Raw genomic sequence first — 25,499 nt, 5'->3', positions numbered from 1 at the left:
GATTTCACAATTTATTGTGTGTAGAGCTTTTTCTACAAGTGTGTTGTGAGCCACTGTGGACTGATGTGTTGAGCTCTGTGCACATGCCTGTCACGGAACCACGAGCCAAAAAGCACCTGGAGCTGGTGCTCTTGATATTTTGTTGTCAAATTCCACAAATAATCCCCAGTACAGGATTGTTGTGTGATGTGGAGCCCTGTGTGACCGAGCACAGCGATTTGAAATCATTCCCATCCACTTTGGGAAAGGTTAACTGGAACACTGTATTTGGGAAGTGAAAAAGATGAATCTTCTTGGAGACTCTGGGCCATGTAGCTGTGTTGATCTGCTGTTTCCAAACCATGCACAGATCCAGAGCAGAAGACCCTTAGTGAGTTTAAAATTACTGGGGACCTCAGCTCTGTTGTAAAAGAGCAAATTTCTGACTCTTTGATGTATGTTTGCCTTAAAGGTAATGTTTGTGTGAGAACCGTGCCATTAAAAGGTGGCAATTAATTAAAAATTGTTCCACAGTCCCTAGCATTAGAAGATGCCCTTGCAGCATTTAGAGCAGAACATTAATATTGCACTGTAGGGAATCCCTGTACTTTCAGTAAAAAAGAAAGTCAAGGATGAAGATTTTAATGTGTAATTAAAGATTGCAAATACTAGTTTAACTGCTTGTTTCTGTGTCAAAAAAAAAGTTAAAAAGAACACAAACTACGTGTGGTTGAACTAATTAAGACAAGGAAGAACAAACTAGATAAGAGAGGAAATTTGTGTGAACCTAATAATGATATCAAAGCTTTTGCTGAAGCTGTGATTTCATAATAAGATTGTTTTAAAGCCCCCCCATTTCCTTTTTTTTTTTAGCTTTGCTATTGGGGGGATGGGGATTTGAGGCTGCTTTACTGCAGCGGGCAGTCAGTCTGAAAAGAATAAATTAAAACTGCCTCTTGCCAAATTCAAAAATGTATTAGAGCAAGTGTTTCCATCTGCATTGGTTGTATATTCCCTTGTCAGAGAGGAGGAGCAGGGCTGGAATAAGGTGGAATGAAAAGGTCTTTATATTTTGGTGGTTTAGCCAGACCAGCTTTATTGTATAATTGCATTGTGTAGGGTGGTATAAGCCCATTGTGAATGCATTAATTAATAACTTTATTTCTGCATCTCTACAAAATAACCTTTGTCTATCTGAGAGGAAAACTAAACAGCTCACTGGCAGGGGGATAAAAGTGCTTTCAAATGGGACCCCTGTGCCCTTGAGGAGAAGGAAGCTCTAGGTGTGTATCACAGTAAAAAACTTCAAAAATGCAAATCTTACCTGGAAATAAAGACAATTAAAGTAGTTTCAGCAGTAACTCTACAAAGGGGAAGGTTTTCCCAGGTGATGAACTGCACCATGGAGGTGTCCTGGGAGCTCAGTGGGCTGTTCCCATCCCTGGGACTGTGGTGGTGCCAGGCTCTGGCCGTGCTCCTGACCACATGCAGGGTCTGAGAGGATGCCTGGCTGTCCTTTCTAACTACAGAAAAGAGCTGCTTTGCTCTGCTTTCTTTAACCTGCTGTTAAAAATAAATGTTATTACTTTTTAATTTCACTTTAGGCCATTCTCTGGGTATTCATGTGTTTACAAGGAATCCTATGGATGAGTTAAATGAAAAAAGCTTGAGGTAGCAAATTCCAGCTGATGATTTCATAGTTTTCTCCTCTAAATATAATCTTCACTCAAAATGATTTTAAGTATTTTGGTATACTTAATTTCTAGTCCCATTTTCCCAATACACAGTGGGAAAAAATAAATAAAATGGAGCCATTAGAAGTTTCACTGGGTGAAGTGACTCAGTTTTCATCTCTTTATAGATGCTGCTTTACTGTTATTTCCATTCTTGATGGGTTAATTTTGGAAGGCACTTGTCTGTGCTGTGTAGGTTTTACCTCTACAGGAGTAACACCATCCTTTCAGTTTCACTGATGTCACTCAGCATTATGTGTATGTTATTGTGAAAATAAGTGTATTAATAGTGTGATGCACATTGCTAATTGACACACGTTCACCTCATTATTATTATTATCTGATTCTTACCTTTGCATGGGTAACACAGGGAGAAAAACTGCACAGAGAAGACCTTGTTAACATTGGAGACTTGGGTTGGCTTTTTTCTGTGGCTGCACACTGTGTCTTTATTGTCTGTGAGTCATGGCCAGGGGAATCCTGTAGTAAACCCTCTAATTTTAGCAACCAAAAGCACCTCCATGCAGCAGGTTTTGAATTGAAATTAAATTTATGCTTTAGTGTTGCTCAAGATTGTTCTTTGAAACTCGGTTTTGGGAAAGAAAGAGTTTGGCACAGAGTTGGTGGTAGTGAATCACTTATTTAACGTTTGCTGAGCTTACCTGGAATGAAATGAAGTAAAGATTGTTTTCTGTGTATGATCATTATGTTCCACTGTTGCCTGTAATGCTTTGACTCCATCCCTCACTAAATGTGATTGTAGAATAGTGTTCAGCCTTTTCATTCTGTGCCATGTGTGTTTGAAAGCACTTAAAGATACAGAGACTCCTAAACAACTTCTTGCAGAGCAAATTACTGTTTTCTTGAGTTGTTCTGTGCCTCAGTTTCCCCATGGGAATGGTGAGAATTTTATCATCTGGAAGCTGTGCAGGAATGCTGGGAGTGAATGGAGCAAGAAGGCATTAACCACAAAGGAGATGCCTTCATCCAGCGAGAGAGCCTGGACTTTTACCTTTTATTTTTGCTTGTTCAAGACCAGGTAATATTTTTTAAAATCCAGAGTCTGGGAATGACACACTGTGAGGAATGAAGGAATGACCGGATAATTCCTCCTTGCAGGGCCTGATAGGAAGCTCTCAGTATCCACTGCCAGCATTTCTGATAAATGAGTGGTGATGTATTATCCTGTATCCTTTGTGTTCTTGCCTTTAGGTGCTCATTTCAGTGATGGAAGGCAAAGTGCCAGCACATGAAATAATTGCACACAAGCCTGGCTGGAGCCTGTCAGTCTGTGTCAAGCTGCCTAAACTTCTGTGGCATCAAATTGTTGAACTCTTTTGCTGATTGTGGTATTCAGTGTTTGGTATTAAAATCAAATGTGCTCTAGGAGTGGCAAAAACACACTCTGTGGTTTTGATGTGTTTTAAGTCAGAATGTAGTATCTGTGTCCAAAATCGTCCTGTAAAGCTGAGCTCCCCTGAAGCCAAACCCAGGCTTTTCTACTTCCCTGTTTTACACGCAGAACCTTCTTTCATTTTGGCTTTTGCATTTTGACAGTTGCTCAGCAAAGATGATGCCTTTGCTCATGACAGATTTGTGTGTGCCATGTAGACAGGTCTTGAAAAGAGCTGAGCCCACTTCTTGTGGACCCTTGAGAAGGACAGTTTGAGGGCAGTGGCTGATGGAAGGAGAAAACAGATATTTTTTAAGAAATTACTCCAAGTAATAATGTGGATTATAGTAGCCTGCTTTTAAAAATCCCACAGTGAGAAGCTGAGTTAATTGAAAGGAATGCTACAAGGAGGAGTGCTTGGCATTTAAAGTAATAGTTGCATGTTTTATTTTAAATCTGAAATTTGGCTTAAAAACATTTTCTGTGTTGATGCTTCCATGATCTTTTCTAGTTTGAAAGTTGCTCTTCATTTAAACAAAAGGTTCCTTCTTCAACAAGCTGATTTTACAGCATAGGAGATGATAAGCAAATTTAATGCTTTCTAATCTTAGGTATTCCTGGGGAAGTGAAATGGATTTCTTGACATGACTGAGCAATGGTGGCTCTTGTATCCTTCTTGTAAAATGAGCTTGTGGACAGAAAATGCCAGGTAGAACTATTTTAACATGTGATTATGCTTTTAAAATTAAAATTTATTTTCAGAGCAAAGATAGCAACTTTAACACCACAGACAGAAAATCAATTATAATTTTTGCTACTACAACTAAAATATTATCTGCTGCTACTAATTTCTTTTTGTTGTTCCACAACTGCTGCCTTCCCTCAGTTTTTTTATTAAGTCATCAATAGGGATAAAGATTCTGATATCAAAGCCTGAGTGTTGTAATATCCTTCTTTCTGTCCTGCTCTTTTGCATTTCTCATCAGTGCCATGATTAAATCATCTCTTTCTGTGCTGGTGTGTATTAAAGCCAGTTAATTTTTGGTGCCTTAGGCATCACCCTCCATTAAAGAACTCTTAATTCCAGTGAACAGTTTGCTTTTGTATTAATTGCTTTGTTAAAGTGTCAGTAAATAAGTACTGGATCTTGAAAGTCTGTATTTTGGAAGTCTTTCAAATACATTCTGCTGAAATTCTCAAGATACCTTAAAATTCTGGTGGGAGGAAGGTACACAGAGAACCTGGTTATTGGATGGTCCTTAGATTTTCAGGTTGTTTCAAATATTTCCTTATATCTTAACCGGCTTTGGTTTGTTTTGGAGAGTTTCAAGGATGAAATTGTTTTCTTTCACATAAGGTCCCTCCACTGTTGACTCCTGGTGTTTTCAGATCCTAAATAAATAGTTCATTCCTGTCTCCTGTGTGTGAAGGAGAGGATGTACTGAGGGAAGTTCAGCTCTGAGTGAGCAGAGCCTCTCCAGGTGTCAGGGAGCACTAACTGCTGAAATACTGGGTAATGTTTGTACACACATGTCCTTTGGTTTTTGTTTTTTTTTAACCCTTGAAAAGAATAAAATGAAAGATTTGTTTTGTTTCCCATGTTTGTTTTTATGTTGCTGTTGCTGACTTCTCACCTCTTGACTCAGCTGGTGGGATGGGGTGCAGGACACCAGTCAGAGCAGGGAACTTCTCAGTGGTGGATGCAGTTTAATTTGTTTTGTTCTCAGTTGAGCATTCTCTTCCAGCTTTCCCATCATCCTTTTCAGAGTTATTGTGCAGTGTTTGTCTCATTGTGTCTTTTGCCAGATTGCCAAAGGAGGCAAATATTTTGTCTCCTTTTTGAAAATGCCTGTGAAGTGCTCTTAAGAATGGGTGCCATTAGATGAATGCCAGTGTAGTTCATGTTCTGAATCTACAGGAAACTTGATGATGGCAATTAGGCAAAAAAGTGAAAACAACTAAATGGTGAAAGAAAAATTAAATACAGAAATGCACATCTGTGCACTGAGTTGTGAATACAAAGTGGACATGGCTGGGGAGCTCCCTTAAAACATCTGCAAATTCACTGATTTTTGGGAGTGTAACTGCAGGAAGATCTGCACAGCCAGTAGCTACCATTGAGTAATATTTTATCTGTTTCTGTAGGGCATCAGTTTCAACTGGTTGACTCACAGTAGCTATGTGGGAGCTAATTAATCATATAATTTGCTGTCATGTTACTGGGTGAACCTGTATCCTGGTAGCAGCATGAATTGGAGATAATGGTTTCCTAATGATTGAAACAGCCCTAATAGCTCTGGCCCTTGTGCTTGACTTCAACGTTCCTCTGGTGGCTTTTAGAAAGATCTTTGATGTGAGGTTACCCTTAATGAACATTCTGTCTGCTCATACAGGTAGTTTGCAGCTGTGTGGATCAGACACAGCTGAGCCTCTTTCTCTTCTTTATCCAGTATATTTTTAATTAAAACAGCATATTAATAATGCATTGGTATATAATGTGCGTGTATTCAGTATCAATCTGTTCTGCGGGTTTTACTGTGTGATGAAGAAAATTTGTGTTGTTTTGTTGGGTTTTTCTAATTTTTAATTTGGTATGGGTTTTCAGACATTTTCCTAGGAAATTACAGAGCTCTGTATTGGGTGGAATACTTCAGGTTTGCCCAGAGAGTTTTTAATGAGAAAATTATTGAACTCTTTCACAAGAAACCTTTAAGCTTGGACACTGTAACTGTGTAATGTAAACAGCTATCTCAAGAAAAGGAAAAATAGAAACAGGGAGTTTGAAACAGAAAGAAAACAAAAGTAACCTTGCCTTAAAAGACACTGTCATTTATCTCCATATTTAAAATTTTGTGTGTGTGCAGGGAATGTCTTTAGTCAGTGTAAAAATCTAATTAAATCTTCTCATGGCAGTGGTTCAGAGCTGACCCTCTCTTCATTGGAGCATCTTATTAGAATAATAAACCACTCCCTGCTGAGAGCCACTGGCATTGACAGACAGGCCAGACACTGGGGCTGCTGATCAGAAAGGGTTCAGCAGCCTCGTGTTGTCTGCAGGGTCTGCAAGAAATGTTTTATTGGCCCTTCTCTAGCAGCACTTCTGAGATGCTTGGCACAGCACAAACCCTGGCTTCTGACCAAGTACAGACCCTGGGACAGGTGGGTTATTTTGTACCACTCAGTCACATTACAGTGGACAGGATTTAATTTTTCTTTGTTTTTAAATAAAGGACTTTGGATGCATAGACTGTCCTTTTTTTTTTTTTTTTTTTTTTTTTTTTATCTGTATCTATTTACTATTAGAAACTATCTAATAACTTGGAATTTCTTTACTTTGAATAACCAACTTGACATGCCTTAAAGGAATTTTCTCTTCACAAGTTTAGAACTCAATATTCATGAAGAGGATTGGGAAATGTATTTGGAACTAAGCTAGGCAGCATTATTGATAATATTTGTGTTTACCTTGGGAGATCTTCATTCCTTAGATTTCACTTGGGCGCTTTCCTCTCTTAGTCTGCCTACATAAACAAAATCATATTATTTTTTAGTAGGCTGAGCTTTTCTCCCAGATTGCTCCAGACATGGTAATTTTGCAGGGCTTATTCTACTTTAGATATATTTGGCATTAATGCTAGCTTAGGTTTTATTTTTTAGGGAAGCTCTGCAGGTGATGTCAAGCAGTGCAGCTACAGGACTACACTTCTGAATTTCTGTATTTCTTACTCTGATACTTGGCTTTAGTCCAGCTCTTAGCCCCAAGAAAGGCTTTAAACTCCAGCTCAGAGGCTCCAACATTTCAAAAGCCTCAGTGAACTTAAAACCTGTGTGATCTCTGCTGGGGCTGCACATGATCCTTGTGTGAGTGGAAATAACAAATGAGAGGGACTCTGCTTACAGGGGTGGGGAGGTGGCCAGAAAGGAGCAGTGAATTTCTGCTGTCACTTCACAGCCTGTCTGCACCGTGCTCACCAAGCCCAGGAGTTACAGCCATGATGAGCCCTTTCCTTTAACCAACTTTCTTGTTCAAGGAGAGTTTTTCTCAGAGAGTTTCCTCAAGGGAATTCGCCCTCCTCCCCCACGCTGACTTTCAGCGGAAGCCACGCAATTAATTTCCATAAGCCCTATAAAAAAATCTCAACCTAAGGAACAGCTTGTCATGCTGGAGGAAGAAGTGATAAAAGCATATTTTTTATAAAATAGTGTTTTGAAGGGCTTCTCTCTCCTAAATGTTTGTACTGGGAGAGTCTTGAGTTTATAAATGCCTAATTGTTCTTGTTATCTCCAGTTTTTCTACTGAAGTGTAAAGATGACCTTGAAGGAGTCTTTTGATAAACCTCTGAGTTGTAAGATAGATTTTTATCTCTGTAGTATCACAGGCAGATCGAAGTACTTGGTCAGGTCATAATTCTGAAGAGCTAAAAACCAGGACTAATTACGAAATTCCCTTAAGAAAACTTAAAGTAAGTGATCACTAAAGTTGAAATGGGTAAAAGCTTGTGTAATAAATTGCAGTGGGTTGTGCAACATTTATATCTCATCTTTTCTGCTTTTTTTCTTCACCTTTGCTTCCCTCTTAATTACAGAACAAATTGATCTTAAGGATCCTTAAAGGCTGATATCAAGTATCTTAAGTACCCTTAGAACTAGTGATGTTGAGACTTGCCTGCTTCTACCACAATTTATAATTTTAACAAAAGCTCTAGATCTTGAAGTGAGTGATTTTTTTGGAGTGGCTGTTTGAACTCTATTGATGAGGCCTAATACTTGAGTCTTCACACGCTAATTCTGTGTATTTTTAGTCCTGTGTATGAAATGGTCTGCTCTGCTCTCCTGTTTTGATATATTAGCTTTTCTCCAGAGGGTTAGATCCCTAATCTTCCCTTCCTCCCAGCCTCTGGAAGTTGTGGTGCCTCACTAAGTTCAGGGAGTTGATGTGCCCAAGAGAAGTGATCACTGAGATCTCTTCCTGCCAGCAGTGCCTGTCATGGTCAAGCCCAGTGTGTGAAAAGATCTAACTGGGCACAGCATCCTGTGTTTCCTGTTCATCACTCACTGCACCCAAAGGTAAAATCTCTCTGCTTCCCATAAGTATAGAATAAATAATAGGTATCATGCATCATCTGTTGCTGTTCATAAAAGGAGGTAAGTACTGTAATTTCTGCTCTGTTGAGGGAGAAATAAAGCACAAAGAAAGAGAGTGAGAAGGCTTTGCTGTTGCAGTAAATCTTCAATAACAGAGCTGAAAATAACATGTTACAAAATAATGAATTCTAGCTTTAGAAGGCTGAACTCAAGTTCAGTGACAGTGTGGAGTAATGCACGGTGTCAGGGTCCCATCAGGAGGTCAGTGCACACAGTGGGGCTTTTCCCAAATGGGAAACAGCCCCACTCACTTCCCCTGGGAATCTGGCTGGGCAAGAAACCATCCCAGCCCCTCACATTTCCTCGAGTCAGGACTGAGCTCTGTGCCTTCCTTTGAGGCCCTTGTCAAAGCAGGGTTTGGTGTTTAGTGGGATCAGCATCAGCTGAGCCCCCTGTTCCTCCCTGCAGGACTGGGGGTGCAGGAGAGGGGGCTTCACCTCCCAGCACTGACCCTGCAACCCCAGGTGAGCCCTGAGAGGGTGGGGGCATTATCCAGCTTTGGAGCACTGTGGGGAGAGCTCTGTGTGTGTTTTGCCTTTTTAAAGGACTCTGGCTCGAGTTTCTTCTGAGGAGTTCTGACACAGTATGAAAATGTGTGTGCACGTGCAAATTTAGGCTGATGTGCGGAGCACAAATTGCTTGAAAAGTTAGGAATAATTCAAGAATAATCTTTGTAGGTAAACACTAATAAATTCTGTTTCTTACCTAGGCCCCTGAAAATTACTCCTTTTAGCATTTGTTGTTAATAGTAACAATATTATTGTTGTGGTGCAATGTCATGTTTCATAAAGTGAAAATATAAACAATGCATTTGTGCTGTGGGATTTTGGCTTTGAAATTATTTTACCATCGATTCTGAATGGTTATGGGAGGGCTGGTTTTCCTCTCAAGGTGTGTATAAAGGAGTTAATGCTTTTCTTTTTCATAAAGCACAGACCCCAGTGCAGGCTCAGGCAGGATCCTGGTGATGACTGTAAAGTAGATGCATGCTTGTTTTGTTAACCAGTTTTCACACATTCTAATATCCATATTCCTCTCGTGATTACTGCTGTGAATTAAAGGCATTTTGAAGAGCATTCCACATAAGTACAAAGAAAGCTATTTCACTACTATAATAAAATAGCCCTGGGAATTGGACTGCAAGGTCTCTATTTGTAACTTAAAGTTTTCCTTATTAAAGTTCTGCTTTTTAAGGTGGTGCACTGGAATTCAGCGTTGTGAAAAGATGTCTTTATCCTCTGTATTGAAAAACAAAGTATGCACTGACAATGTGTGTTTTCAGAGTGTGTTACAGAGCTGTTTGTTCATATTTAATGTAAATGTGCAGATGCCCAGAGACTGTTTGATCCAGCAGCAGGTTTGCATTCCAGCAGGAGAACCTGTGTTCATTTGTGCCATGGCTGTCAGCTCAGACCTTTGAGGACATTCCAGGCAGGTCTGCACCACCTCACTTAGCAGTGGGCTCACGGTGGCACTGAAGAATTCTGAATTGTGTTTGCTGTATAAACAATGCTGCTTAAGTAACAACATTTTACCATAAACCAATATTTTATTGTTGTAATAGAACGACCCCAGTGTGCAGCAGTCCTGGCCCGTGATGTGTGGTGCCAGGAATGGTACTGGCACGCTGTGTGTGCAGCCACACAGGGAGTTGAATCATGAAACTGCTTTAGATTTAAACCAATACTTCTATTTTTTTTCAAGCCAGCTCAGTTTTGAGCTCCAGCTCCTCCAGCACAGCACAGCTGAGGGGGCTGAATGCTGTGCAGGAGGGGATGTGTCAGTGCCTTATGTCACTATTGCTGCTGAAGCCTGAAAATTGTTGAATCACAGCCTCAGGTTTCTAAATGTCTTTGTAAATCCAACCCTTAAACACTCTGTCTTGGCTTCTGGAGAGCTGTCCAAACGATTCCACATGTGTCCTTAAGTGCTGTACCAGGTTTGGCCTTTTGTGAGTGAGAAGTGCAGATGGTGAGTGTTTGATACAGCTCTGTGTGCATATGCTTTTGCAGCAGACCACCCTGTGTTTATATGTAAACACTGCTAGACTATTTAAGCACTTAACTTAATCTTTTGCATCCACTCAGTAATAAAGCATAATTCCTCTATGACCAAAATAACATTCATAGCGAAGTTGAAAACAGGAGGATTTTTAAGAATCAGTGGAAGTCTGCCTTCTCTCAGATTTGGATCTTTAATTGCTTCCACTCCTCTGAAGCTGGAGTGGAGTGGGGTTGGGCAAAAATTTTAGCAAATTTGTTCCTTAGGACCTTTGTTCAAGGTGTCTTAGCAAGTCAATTCCTTGCAGCCCACACATCCTGACTTCTTCCCATATCTGTGGATTCATACTGCCAAGACTCTCCAGTGCTGAAACTCCTCCTGCTCTTTCTGTGGTTTAGCCCCACGACTGAAGAACTGTGCACAACTCAGATTTGCTCCTTCTGCCCTCACCTCACCCCCTGGTAGTTAGAAGTCAGTTAGTTATTTGAAAGAATATTTTTCCTTTCTGATGTGTCACAAATAAAGATTTTGCAGCGGGAGCAGAGGCATTGCAGGAGTAGCAGAGAGTCAGATGAGAAGGGAAGAGGAAGATGAGCCAAGAGGATCCTGGCTGGAATCTTCCACCACAAGAAACTTGGAAATTGGGTGAGAAGAGAGAGGAAACTGCTGAAGCAGTTTGTTCAGAAAGGACAAGAGGACGGTGTTAACAACTGTATGAGAAAACAGCCTGGCAAGGAAACTCATAGCTGGAGGAGAAGTTGCTCAAAACAAGAGAATTTAGTACGGGAGCCAGGAAACCGTGAGCATTTTATAGAGGTTCTGCAGAAACGAAAAGCAAGAGCCTGTGTTAACAATATTTTTTTAAAAAGCCCAACAGAACCTGTAGAATTTGGAAGAGGAGGCAGAGACTTCCAGGATTGTTGTACAGATGTCAGGGATGGTGCCAGCTGTCTCATTTAGTCTTGAGACGTGAAGTCGCTTTCTCAGCGTGAGTGCTGTTGGATTTCTTTTCACGCTCTTCATTGCCTATCCAAGCAGGAAGTGTCATCTCACCAGAGCTGGCAGAGGTCACTGTTTTAATAACTGTTGTTAATTGATGCTTCTGAAAAGCCTTCTATCAACTTGAATTTGCTACCTGCAGAGACTTGCCTAGCAGGTAGCTGAATCAAATTAAAACTTAAATTCCGTGATGAATAAATCACACTAGAACTGTGGTTACCCTGTATGTGTTAAAATACACTATTTCTCCAATCAGGCTGCCTGAAAACTATTAAATCTCTTTGAAAGTCTATAATATTTTAAATTCTGCTGCTGCTAAAATGTTTAAGTTGTATATTGAGTCTTGGTTCTGCCAAAAATAGCTGTTCCATGGGTCTTGGAATGAGTGCAGGCAAATGCTGTCCCCCAATGCCTCCATCAACCAACCCAACATGTGCAGCAGGGCCAGCTCATGCTTCTGAAATATCACACATGTGAAGAGAAATTATTAACTGGGTTGAAAATATTAACTGAAAGCAAAAAAAAAAAAATTAAAATCTGTGAGCAAGTAAATACTGTGCTAGTAAGTGAGAGGATGTGTGGAGAGTTTCCCCTGTTGCTCTCCAAAATATCATGAATCCAGATTTGACAGAATTGTAGAGTTTATTTTTGTCTTATGTGTGGTGTTTTCTGCTAAGTGTATAGGAAAGATTAACTTCTTTCATGTTACAAATGTGTATTTTTACCCCTTTTCTCTTTATTTCCATCTTCCCAAGATCACTTAGCAAAATGTTCTTTCTTCCAAAAGAAAATTATTATTAATACCTATATATCTAATTTTTAAATTGTTGTATTGTGTGGAAAAAAAGAACAGCATGCAAGTGAAACATTGTGTGGGAAAAATGCTATTTAAGTCTTGTCTAAGCTGTTAAACATCACACTAACACTGGATTGCTGGATCTAATCCAGTAAAAATAAAAAAATTAAAAAGAGAGGTCACATTAGAGAGCGAAGCCATCTGTCCAGTGTGGAATTGAAAGGCATTTATAATGAATTACTTTCCTATATTGCTGTCTTTTGGGGGGCCTTTATGTGAATCAAAGAGATGGTACAAGACCATTTATCTACAGAAATGGTTCCTGAATTATTTCTACATTGTCAACCTGATGTTTTAGCATGAAATTTCTCAGTGAGTGTTTTGCATAGCTAATTAGGCCTTTCTAAACAATATTTTCTAACTGGCTTCAAAGGTGTCTTCTGCATGTCCCAAGCATTGTTTCTCTAATAGGGACTAAAGGATTTTTGTGTACACTTACTGACAAAACAGCAGAGATTTTTCAACTAATATTTCTATTACTTTTTATTCTAGTTTTTTTCTTGCATGTTCATAACAAGGCTTCATTTGAAGTGTAATATTTTGAATTAATTTTAGTCATTGCTGATGTTCATGAAGTAGATTTGTTTTGACTTTTGTAGTATTAATCTGGCATGTTTGTGGAATAAATAACTCTTCTACATTAAAGTAAAAATACTGATTTATAGTGTTGACAGCCTTTGAGAGCATCTGACTGGCTGGCTCTGCACATTCAGATGCAAACCCCTGAATGATAATAGGATTTTTTTTAAGTAAAGATTTTGTATCTAAAATACAATTTTAATACCTCCTGAAAAATCATGAACCTGTGTCACGAAGGAAAGAAGAACAAAAAATGGGAGGGGGAAGTTGGTACAAACCTGGTGTTGAAGATGTTTTAAAAATCTCCCCCCCAGACCAGTAAAATTACACTGGGGAATTGTTTTAGTACTTGATGAGGTGTAATGGGGTGAAGACCTGTTGGTTGAGTCTGTTGTTCTTTTCTGAGTAGGATGTTCAGGGATCTGGATTAGAAGGCACTTATGGATCTGCATTAGGAAGCATTTATGGATCTGGATTGGGAGGCATTTATGGATCTGGATTAGGAGGCATTTATGGATCTGGATTAGGAAAACATGTATCTGGATTAGGAGGCACTTATGGATCTGCATTAGGAAGCATTTATGGATCTGGATTGGGAGGCACTTATGGATCTGGATTAGGAGAAACATGGATCTGGGTGCATTAGGAGGCACTTATGATGGATCTGGATTAGGAGGCACTTACAGGTCTGTATTAGGGTGCAGGTGTTGATGAAGTTACTTAAAGCTTTTTTAAATGGAATGGGACTGACTCAGGATGTTGCAATGAGAAGTTGTTAAATGTTTTTGAGACCTAGGATAGTTCATAATATGAAATTCTGTCCACAAAGAGTTAAAACTCTGTGCTGTAAAATGGGGGTTATTGGGTACAATCTTTAGCAGTCTGGCTTCAGACATTTTTGAACAACCTTTGCATCCCACAGAAGCAATAGGGAATTTGTCTAGACACTCTCTTCAGCCCTTTGTAGGTAGAACAATGCCTGTTCCAGGACATGAAATTTCAGCTTGTATTTAATTCTGAGAATTCCATTAATTTCTTAAGAATAAAATAAGCCAAATGTCTGAACAAATCTATTGCCATTTGCTTTTCCCCGCTTTGCGTAATTTCATCTGGGTTTGTAAATGCTCCTTCCAACCATCATCTTTTGTATGTAGGAGAAAACTGAGATGTGCAGAGGATGTCAGAAGTTAGAAGTGCTTTTTGGCAAAGTAAAATTAGATTTTTCTCCATCCTCAAGTGCTTTGCTTCTCTGAGACTGGGCAAGAGGTTCTGTAACATAAATAGGAACTATCGTATTTTTGAGCTAAAACTGGACAGAGATGTGTAAATTTTGTAAGTGCTTATTTTGGCAGTAAATGTATGTATTTCAGTTCTACAAAATAAGTTCCAGACAGCAGCTTTTTCTCTGACCCTCTTTCCAAACAGCCTCAGGAGTGCACTTTATCTCTTCTTTAATGTGTTCCTCAGTTTTCTCTGAAGTCGTCACCAGTTACACTTTTACATTACTTCACTGCACCTGAATTCTCATGTCCATCCCTTCACAAGATGTTTTAATAGATGTCCTCTCAGAAGGACAAACCTACAGAATTTTGCCTTATATAAGGTTGTTTGTAATTTTGTATTTGGTACAATACCCAATCCAGTCAGGCTAATTGAGTAATTATATATGTATTTTTGAAGAATCTTTTTTCTGATGAGTGCTCAGGAAAACCTGATGACTACTTGAAAAAAGTCATAGGGGCACAAAACAATGCTGCAAAACAATGCTCCGTGTGTGATGGTCCTGACAGAGCTGCCAGAGTAAAACATCACGTTTCCAGGAGCACATGGTTTTCATTTTCCTTCTTTTGTCAACTGATCTGTGAAAAGTACAAAATTAACAGGCATCTAAGCCCAAAAAGTCACAGTAACTCTCCTTTAAGTGCTTTCAGAAGGTGGTTAATGCAAATCAGGAGATTTCTGGTTTCCTGTATGTGTGATTTCATTTAAAGGGAAGATTCCACAGCCCTGTGAATTCCCTGTTCTGCCTTACACTGCTCACACAGTACAAGATGACAGTTGGGTTTGAGTCAGATTTTAAGCCTCGTGGTCAATACAAGTTTTACATTTAAAAATAATCTTTTGTAAGAAAGACTTTGAAGAATTGATTACCTCCAGCCAGCCTGGATCCCATTTTCAAAGGATGAGTGTGCATGTCCACTGGGATTTTCAGAAGGACGTAAGCAGATTAAGTGCCCACGTCCAACTGTTGCTCACATGATTTAAAATTACTTCATTTTTCCTTCCTTAATGCATTGACTATGCCAGTGTCTTGTTTTCTACAACTTTTTATTGTGTTTTAATTTCTTACTGCCTAAAGCTTGGTGAATTGAAAAACTCAAGCTATGCAAAAATCTGCATCACGACATTTTCAGAACCACAGAATCTCTCCTTGCCTGCACCACAGCCAGTCATCCCTGGTCCCCCACAAGCAAGAGATTAATTTACTTGCAGAGCCTGGAGTAATGGTATTTGTGAAGCAGTATGAAGTCTCCTGCTGTATGAAATCAGTCTGGGATTCAGCAGGGTTTGAAGTGAGCTGGGTTTGTGCCGTCCATGTGTGGTTGATTCCTCCTGGAGCAGTGTCTGCTGTGCCTCCTCCTTCCCAGTGCTGAGGAAGGTCTTGCCTTTTGGATGGTTTTGGTTTTTCTTATCAGCAGCAAGTGTTAATGAGTCATGGGGGAACGTTCTTCTGCACAATGACAAGTGTGGATTAAGGTTTTTGTGCAAAATTGTCGTAACTCGTTTCATTCTTTGGTTACTTTTAAAAGCTGACTTTACCAGCTGAGGAGGTGTAGCTTTCCTGATTTGATTTTATTTTTTTCTGATTGTTTTAATCCTTTGCCAAGTAGCAATTGGACGTTGTTGTTCAGGAGGTTTTAGCACTAACATTAGAAATTAATTACTTTGAAGAGCAAGAATTCAACTTTTTTGTTGCTGTTGTTTAAGCAGATTAAAGGGAAATAATTAGCTTCTTTTTTTTTTTTTTTTTTTTTTTTTTTTGAGTTTTACTCTTAATCTAACTCAGGCAACTAATTTTCCCAAAGTCTCTTTTTTTCAGAGCACATATGTGGATTAGCATAAAAACAGTTTTATTTACAAATTCATTTATGGATCTGCTCAAGTTGCAGAGTTTGTAAATGGGGACAGATCAGTGCACAGATGATACAGACTGTCCTGGAAACTCTGCTAAAGCAAATATTTGGATTTTAATGTGTCCAGAGGAGGGGCTGAAGTGGCATGTCCATGGTTTGGGGCGATGTGTCCTGGGAAACGAGGTCTCTCTAAGGCTCTTTTCAGTGTTAATGGAGGTCAGTTCTTAATTTGATCCCAGGGAACAGGACAACTGTGTACCAGCTCACCTTGGCCTGCAGAAACAGGGATGACACCCAGCAGAAAGGATGTTGTTTTACCTTTGTGTTTGATTGCTCCAGAGAAACATCTGGAATTTACCAGCCAATTTCAGAGTCACCAGTGCATGAAATAAATTGGAAAGATTCAGGGGAAAAAAAAACACTCCTAAGAATCATCCAAAGACTTTGATAAAACCTTTATCTGTTAAGTTTATCAAAGAGAGAGTAAGGACATGACAGCCTGTGAATTCCTGCACTGTAAGAGTAATTGTAATCATGCGTCCTTGAACCCTGCTGAGGAGAAAGTATAGAAGTACCATGGCAGGAGTTTGAAGCTGACAGATTTGGACTAAAATTTAAGTGAGTGCATGTTTTTAAGGGCAGAGTAATTGATTTTCAAAACAACATGCAGAGGGCTTTGGTTTGTTTTCTCTTATCAACAACTTTTTGAATTACTGGTTGCATGTGGTTTTGAAAAATATGCAGGTATCAGAGAGAAATTGATTCAGGCAAGTCCCATGAACAGGGTTAAAAATGATAATTTTTAAAAGGATAATTTTTAAAAGGATAATTGTTTTTTAAAAGCATAGTTTTTATAATCTGAGTGTGTGAGAGAGAGCCCCTGTGCTGATGCTGCTGTGTGCTTTGGTTGGCAGGTACGTTGATGATGTGATCAGTCGGATTGATAGGATGTTCCCTGAAATGTCCATCCAGCTCTCCCGGCCAAATGGAACCTCTGCCATGCTTCTGGTGAGTTGGAACATCTCATCCCTTGAGTTTATTTCCTTCACAGGTTGAATTACTGTCCCAAAAATGCAGGGTATTAAAGATTTTTGTTTCCCAGAAACATACCATTCTTCATTTGCCACAGCAATGCAGCATCTTTCTTGCTCTTAGGCAAATAAGTGATAAAAATAATTTCCCCTTTAAACAGAAGATCTATTGCTTTATTGTTAAATGTGATTGTAGAAATATGAGCACAAAACTCAAATATTCACTGTGGTTTTTGGCAGACTTGGCAGTGAGTGAATCTTAATCATGATAATTAAGAAGGAAGAGAATGTTGTCAAGAAGAAAAGAAGAAGGAAACCAATATGATTTAAATTTGCTCACATTGCTCTTGGGTCAGTGAATTTTTGTTATATGATGAAGTTAAGAATTTGCCTTTGAAGTAAATGAGCAGTAAAGGCTGGATTTGAGATAAACAAGTCCAATACATTCTTTTTCAGGCAGACTTATTTCTGCCTGACCAAGCAGGATTTCATTGCAGAGGAACCTATTGTTCACATCCATTTTTACAGGCAGCTGTTGTGCTTACAGCAAAAGAAGTCTTCAAAGCTCTAAGGCTTTAGGTGGAAGAAGAGTCCATGGTGTGGCAGCTGGATGCTGATTTCCTTCTAGGGAAAGGCAGAAGTCACAAATTTTGCCAAATTTTTAAATAAAACTAGAAAATGCACCACATGCACAGATGAAGAACTGAGGCCAGTTCATTCTTTTCCATCTCACATTTCTCATGGAAATTTTCCTGTAGCATCTATTGCTGTGATTATTTTTAAAGTATTTTAGTTGTATTTAGTTTTAATTAATCAACTGTCTTAACATCTCATTATTAACTTTCTTTGAACAGCCACAAATTCACAAGAGATTAACTGAGTCCGAGGTTAAAATAAACAGCTGGCATTAAAAATTTAATCTGCAATTGTTGGGTTCACCAAGTGGAAAAATATATTCCAGAAAAGAATGGAATTCATCAGTGCAGTCTTAAGAAGTTATAAGTCTTAGAAGTTTTTGCATTTCCTCTTAAGCTGACTTTGTGTTTTATCTATTTTGCTGTAAAAAAAAAGTCTGGTTTTGCTTCCTTACTTTGAAATGCTTTCCATTCTCCTGGAGCCCTTCTTTGCATACTGAAGTACCTTCCAATTTTGGTGGCTTTTTGAGGTGGTCAGGAAAGAGATGATGTTTTTCAAGACTCAGGCACAATTAGGAAATAAGGTAAATTATCTTGGATGTGACTGCCAAGGAACAAGGTTGGGTGGTAACTGAGGGAAGTGCCTTTCACCAGCAGCAGTAACAGAATAATTCCATGTGGCAGTTGCTCTCTAAATCAAGGACATTTTTGTTCCTACAAGATCCCAGCCCCATGTTGAACCAGTGGTGTGCATATTTCCCTTGGATCAGAGATCAAAAAGATTGTTTTTAAAGTATTTTTGTGTGTGATTGTGTGATGGGTTTATCATTTTTGCTTTTAGCCAGGTTTTCCCTCTTCCCCATCTGTCTCAGTTGATGTTGCCAATATGGCACTTTCCATCTGGCCCTGAATGCTACAAAAGCTTTTGCTGTTTTCAGCCACAGATCCTTCAGTGAAAAAGGTGCTGAGGGATGGGCAGTGTGAAGAGCACCTCCCCCAGAAGGAGGGAGGTTTCTTCAGCACTTGTGATTTCTCACTCTGAACTTAGCCCAAGCTACATCTGGAGCTGCTCCCCTGCAGCAGCGAGGTTTACCTCAGAGCCAAAGGCTCCAGATAATGCTCATTTTATCAAAATATTTCACACCCAAACTGTTTGTCCAGAGTTAATTAACTAACTCCGTAATCTCAACCATGCTCATCCTTGGACTGTTATAGCACACCTGGTGTCTTAGGAAGGTCCTTGATGCAAAGGTCTGGTTTTTATAGCATCTTTAAATACAATTACTCCATCTACCAGAGAAAACCCATGCATTCATCTTCAAAGGCACTGGTAAGCTCTATACATATCTTAAAAATGTGTAACTGATTGGAGGGAGATGGGAAGGAAGGGGAAAGGAGGTCTGGGTGACTCTTTGAAACTCAAGGAACTTTGGGGCCTTTGCCAAACAATTTATCTTCAGGAGAAAGACCCAAGAGAGAAAGTTTCAGCCCCAGACTCTACAACTTCATGAGCACTTGGAAATCTGTTTACATCCTTAGCTGTAGGTGGGACTTGCACCACCAAGACTCATCTGGTGGTTCAAGAAGGTGTCTTTCTCTTCAAGAAGAACAAGGAGCTGCTGGAGAGGGTCCTGTGGGAGCACCCAGAGGATTTGGGGCTGGAGCAGCTCTCTGATGAGGAGACACTGCGGGAGCTGGGCCGGGTTCGTCTGGAGAAGGGAAGGCTGAGAGGAGATGTCAGCAATCCATGCCAACATCTCCAAGAGGTGTGAAGTCAGTGCCAGACTCTCTTGAGTGGTGCCCAGTGACAGGAGAAGGAGTTAGAGCCATAAACTAAAAGAAAACACAAAAAGTTTCACTTCAGCATAAGGAGGAGCCCTGAGATGAGTTCCCTTGGTTAGGGCATGGTGCCAGTGATGCCAGCTTTGTGGGTTTCATCTCCTTACAGGCCATTCCCATTGATCCTTGTGGGTCCCTTCCAGCTCACAATATTCTGTGATAAACTTCTTTCCATGGAGGGTGCAGAGCTCTGGAAGAGGAACCCAGGGAGGGCATGGAGTCTCCCTCCCTGGAGACATTCCAAGCCCAGCTGGGTGTGTTCCTGTGTCACCTGTTCCAGGTGACCCTGCCTTGGGCAGGGGGTTGCATGAGATGATCTCCAGAAGTCCCTTCCAACCCCAACAATTCTGGAATTCTGTAATAATTAGGAGCTGTGTGAGCCTCTTGGTCAGACTCTGCTGGCAAATAATCCTCGTGCTCAGCTGGGCTCTCCCTGACCAGAAGCTGCAAACTCCTGTGAGAAAAATGAACTGCTGCCTCCAGACAATGAGGAGGTTTTTCATGCTTCAGATTTATACACAGCAATTGTACCTCATTAGTCTGGATTTATGCTACACAGGCCAAACACATAAATAATTGAAACCTTTCAGAACTGTATGAGATCCTCAGCTGATTTTAAAAGCAGTTTATTGTGGCATTTCAAGGTGCTGTTTAATCCCAGTCTTCACCAGTGATTTTTCAATTAATCTTTTAATAGCGCTATGTAGAAAATAGACTAAACATAGAATTATATCAGCTCTAATAACTGTGTAATGCAAAATTAATTTCCAGCAGCAGCACGGGGAAATGTGGACTCCTTAAGGTTTTTGTGAGATTTTGTTGGTCAAATGCCAGGAATTGTAAATAGATAAACCTTATCTTGTGTATTAAGAAAGCATTAACTAATTTTTAATGAATGAAAATACCTAGATTTTTTTTTTTCTTGAATGGTTAATCGTATCCTAGATACATTATTTTTCCTACTATAATAATCAAATTATTTTGTGATTGTTTCACATACTTTGTTTCCATTATCAAAATTCAGAATATTTTTGTGTGAAACAAATCCTGTGGACAATTTATTCTTTAATAATACAAAGTTTTAGAAGGCAGTAAACTTCAGCCCTACTTGTCCAGCTGAGAAATCTGATTTCCTTAGTACCATGTACCCAGCCAGTCTACTCAAGAAAGAAGCTTATTTTCTTACCTATGTCTGGGAACTACTTTGTCTTTAAATTCTTTTTGTCCTCAATATTTGTAAAGAACTACTACAGAAATTCCGAGCACTGGTAAATATTTTTGCAGATAATGGAACTGTTTTCTGTAATTTGTGTTTCTAAATCATAATGATATGCATAAGTAACTTCCAACCCAAAAAACTGAATTGTTTCTGCCAAAGTCAGGTCAGAAATCATGATTTTTTCTTTCCAGGTTATCTTACAAATTTTTGCTTTTAAATTAATTTTTTATAAATTTATACTGCTGCCTAGATTCTTAACAAATCAGTCATATAAAAATATGAAGCGGGTTTTTATAGAGTTTTATTCATTCTCCTTAAAACCAGCCACATTTGCATTTGAACTTTCAGATCTTGTTCCCGGCATTTGCAGCAGTCTGATTGTGTGGCAGTGGGTTGTATTAATTGCAAATAGGCCAGACATCTGTTCCCTGAATCTGAATAATTCCTTGTGTCTCATTGTTGTTTATTAGTGTTTTACATAAAAAACCATTATTATTTTTGTTGGGAAAATGTATGCTGAAATTTGTTATTTGCCCATTAAGAAAGGCACCAGACTGATTTCTGTGCATGAGAACCTGATGTTGGAGAATTGGGAGGAATGGGGAGGAATTTGCAAAGTGATTTAAAATCAGTATCAATGTTGTATTGATTGGAAACAACTCAGTGCTGTTATTTCCAAAACAATTTCATATTTGAAAGTGCTTTGCAGTGTAAACCTCCCTTCCTTCTCCCCTGTTGGGTGGTTCATCAGGAGAGCAGTGCTCAGGGATAAAAGCAGGCAGGTTCATGGGAGGGGTGTAGCTCTGGTGGTCACCTTTGGTGGCTTGGGCACCTGATTTTTGGGGCTGTAGGATGAATATTCATTTAGGGATTTACTGCCTTGGAGGCAGTACTTGGTTTGGGTGTTGAAGGGAATTCCTGGGATGGTGTTTAAGGAATCACTCCTGAGCTCACAGTGGGACTCGTGGCTGCAGAGGCTTCACAGTTTGTGCCTTAAGATGGGGAACCACATTTAAAAGGCATTAAAATCGGCATTTAAAGGGTATTAAGTCAGTGTTTGAGGTGACATGGGCAGGGGAAGGATGGCATGAATTAACAAAGTACATGAGCAGGGGTTGGCCAGTAAATTGGAACGTGTTCTCTGCTTGTCTAATGAAGAATGAGGAAGATGAAGAAGAGTCATTTCCATTGGGAAAAGGGAACAAGAATAGAAAAAAGTAGATAAAGACTTGTGAGAAATGTCCTCAGCTTTGCTCCCTCCACTGGGTTACTCTGCCCAAAGCTCTCAGGTGTGTATTGATATTCCCATAGATTTATAGTGTGGAAGATCACACATCATTTTTCATCCCTGTAAAATTCCTGGTATGCTTTAATTTAGAAAGGAAAAAAGAGACAAAATCCATTTCATCTTCTGTAGCAATGCTGGACTGGTGTGAGTGTTCCCTAAGTGTGACTGGCCACTGGCAAAATCTGCCCTTGAACCTTTGAACAATATTCCTGTGCCAGTTTTTTTGCCTTATTAAGAGAATAGGGAATGTTAGTGAGGGAGAAGAGCCAGCTCATCCTTCATATGGTGGGAGCATTTAAAGTCCTTCATTTATGTTGACTTTTTATCAGGCACTATTGCAATTAGGTTAGACTAATGAAAGGTAAATTCCAGCCCTTGCATAAAAAAAGAAATCCTTGTAAAGAACCTAATTAGTATGTTTGTTTATTTAGACTCTAATGGCTTAATTGCATCTTATCTTGCTATTTACAAATAGGCATCATTAAAGAATAATGAGCATGTGAGGGAAAACGCAGCCATACCAAGAGCAGATGAGAGATAAAAAATGAGAGGAAAAAAATCTAGTTGAAAGTCTGTGTGTTGGGTTTTTTTTTTAAACTTTATTTTTAATGCAAAACCTTTTTTTTTCCAGCATATATAAATACAATTTCCATGCATTGTACTGATTAGTAAGAGGGATCTGTGAGTGGGAGGCTGAGCTTATGGCTGGTTCCATGGCAAGGAGCAGGTGTCTGGCCTTTTGCTGGAAATCTGTAGCTTGGTTACATCTTTGGTTGGATGTTGCCTTATTTCTGAGGTGAATAAAAACCACACACACTTGTGCTCCTTTTTATAGAAGCAGGGAGGTGCCCATGTTAACTGAAAATAATGTTTTCTTTCTTTTAGCTCTGCATTGCAGAGCATCTGCAGCTCAAATCAGCAGCAAATTCCCTGGAATGCCGAGGGGAAATCTGCAGCTTTGGGAATTTTTCATTTCACAAAGTATGGGAGCTCAGTGTTGTCAGCATGCATTTTCCCGATATCAAACTTAAATAAATTTTAAGAAAGAACATTTGTTAATGTGTTGTTTCGATGGTTGATAAAAGGGCTTTTCACTTGATATTAGTTTCAGTGAAGAGGCAGAATTAAAGGGGGGAATTCAAACTGTTTCCTCCAGGCGGAGTTCTGGCATGGTAAATTAATTTTGATCCTTTTCATTTTGTAAACTCATGTGGACCCTGATTTTGACTTACTTGGAAAGGTACTTTCTTCTTTTATAATTACAATTGGTGTTAAATGGGAACTTTCTGTAGCAGTCTTACAAGAAATTATCTAAGTCATTCTCCCTGATTATTCTGTTTCCCCCTCTCCCTTTCTTGGCATACTGTGTCTGTCAGATGCTCCTTGGGATTTATCTTGGTGATAGACAAAATATTTTTAAAACTGGGATATTTCAAGAAGATTTTTATTTTATATGTCTTTGTCAGAAAAGCTGAATAATATTGCAGATTTCAATCAGCTGCCTGTCCTACCTTCTTCTGGGCTTGCCATTTTAGGAAGCAGGGGATTTATGAATAACTTAACTGTCTGAATTTAGTATACTTTAGTTAAAAGGAAGTTAGAAGTACATTGTTGTTACACAGCCCAAAACAGAAGCTACAGAAGTATTTAACTTGCAACTGTTCCATTTTCAGCTCACAGAACTGTGGGGCATATTTTTTCATTCATATTAATTGAATTTTAAAGTGACCTTGTACATGTATTGATTTGAATTAAAATTTTCTACATCAAGGACGAGTTGGCATATATCCTTCAGGCAAAATACTAAAAAGCCAAGTGCTGTCTTAACAGGATATCGACAGGAGAAGTTGAAATTTAATAGGAAAACTTGGCTTAGAAGGGAAATTGTTGCCATTTTGTCACAATTGAAAGGTATCTTTTCTGAACAAGGAAGGAAATTTCTCTCAGTTGGTACCTGTGGAAAAGCAGGGACATTTCAGTGCCCATTAAATAGGGACCATCCGGGTGAGTCCGGACCTCCAGGAGAGATCTGCACTTTTGGAGCTTGGAGTAGAACTATCAAATTACTGGTTTACCAAAGTCATTAGTGTTTTATTACCTTCTTTCAGGTGATCTGCAGGGACACAGCTGCATGGCTGTAAGTGTAAATTGTGTTCCATACATGGATCTGTTCTGAACACGGCCTCCAAGCAGCCAAGCTGAGCAGGGATTGCAATAAAATGATCTGCTGAAAAACATGATTTGTAAAATACAGCAGAGCTGAACAAAAACATTAAGCCCTGGAAATAGTTATGAATCTTGATTACTGGAGGAAAAAAAATAAAGGCTATTGCATTTGCTGTATGTACAATATGGAATGTGTTTCACCCTGAAAATAGCTGTGGAGCAGAGTTGTGGCTTCCACGTCTCACAGCATCCTCCAGTCTGGTGACAGGCTGTTGTTCATTCTTTGTGCTACTACCCTCATTCTTTCAGTGCTCTCAAAACCATGAACTGTAATTTCTCTGAGCTGCTCTTTTACAAAGTTCCTGCTTCTGTCAGACGTAACTAATGATACAGCCCTACAGAAATCATCTCAATGTCTTCATCTCCAGAGTAAAATCTGTAGGAATCTCGTGTCAAAACAAGAGTGGTACAAAAGAGGGAAGTTTTTTGTTTCAGTATCAGAGCACTGTAAGAGCTAATTCAGGCAACCCAGCCCAAGTTTGGACTTCCAGGGTGCCCCCTGTAGAGGGGGAGTGCAGCTGTAGGACCTTTCTCAGGGAGCTCACTGAGGTACCCAGCTAGAGCTGGGTTTCCACAGCTCCTTACCCATGTGAGAGTCAGGAATTTTGAATTTCTGTGGTCAGGCAAGTGGCTGATCAAGGTCCTGTCCTGGACATTGTGCAGGATGTGACATTTCAATGCTGTGATGGATTCTGGAAGTGGGGAGTGAACCACTGGAAGGGTGTGAAGTCAGATCACCTGGAAAAGGGCAGGGAGCTAATGCAGGAGCATCTGTGCAGGTAAATCATGTGGGGAGGAGGTTTGAGGCCAGCAGGGAGTTCATTCCAGCAAGCTGGAGTGCCACACACAGGATTTTTCACTGCATTATGTTCCACTGTTCACTCTGAGGGTTTTCAGGAACATCCCACACAGGCTTCAGATCAACCTCAGATTTATTTCTACCTGACAGCAATGGGAGATGCTGTGAATGCACAATGGAAAGAGAAAGGGAGCATCAACTAAAGTGTGTGAGGGCAATGGGGATAGGAAATATTATACAGAAAGCTGGGTCTGGGTGTTTGTAGGGCAGCCTTATCCTTCTTCCATTAAGATTTCTTTTTCTTTAAAATGTCTTCTTTTCCTCCTTTTAATTTTGTTATGTGTGGTTGATGCCTAGTGTGAAGTTATAAATAAGAGTCCATTCTCTCAGCAGACCAATATCCCACTGAAGTGCCAGTTTTGATAAGGCAGAAAAATAAATTGAAAACTGTTAACTCTTAATGTGCTGGCAACTTTTATCAAAATTTATTCATTTCCTCCTCTTAGCAATTATGACAAAACTCTGTGATTGCAGTGGGTGATCAGCATCATAGCTTGGGCCCCTCTGGGTAATGACTTTGCATTTTTAACTTAATTAATACAGTGCCAGGTGCTGAAATAACTCTGCCAGTTTTTTTGTATAT

General features: G+C 39.5%; 1 protein-coding gene across 2 annotated transcripts in view; it reads left to right on the top strand.

The window, feature by feature from the left end:
* MED27 (mediator complex subunit 27) overlaps positions 1–25,499 on the top strand; it is an 83,418-nt gene that overhangs the window by 40,094 nt on the left and 17,825 nt on the right. For both annotated transcript variants that reach the window (XM_041406951.1, XM_041406950.1), the window contains exon 4: positions 16,734–16,827. In XM_041406951.1, coding sequence (XP_041262885.1) covers positions 16,734–16,827 — 94 coding nt within the window. The remainder of the gene's footprint in view (positions 1–16,733; positions 16,828–25,499) is intronic.

This window comes from Onychostruthus taczanowskii, unplaced genomic scaffold (genome assembly GCF_017590055.1).
Source record: "Onychostruthus taczanowskii isolate IOZ18803 unplaced genomic scaffold, ASM1759005v1 scaffold25, whole genome shotgun sequence".
Taxonomy (NCBI): Eukaryota; Metazoa; Chordata; class Aves; order Passeriformes; family Passeridae; genus Onychostruthus; species Onychostruthus taczanowskii.
This window is presented reverse-complemented; position numbering and strand designations above follow the sequence as displayed.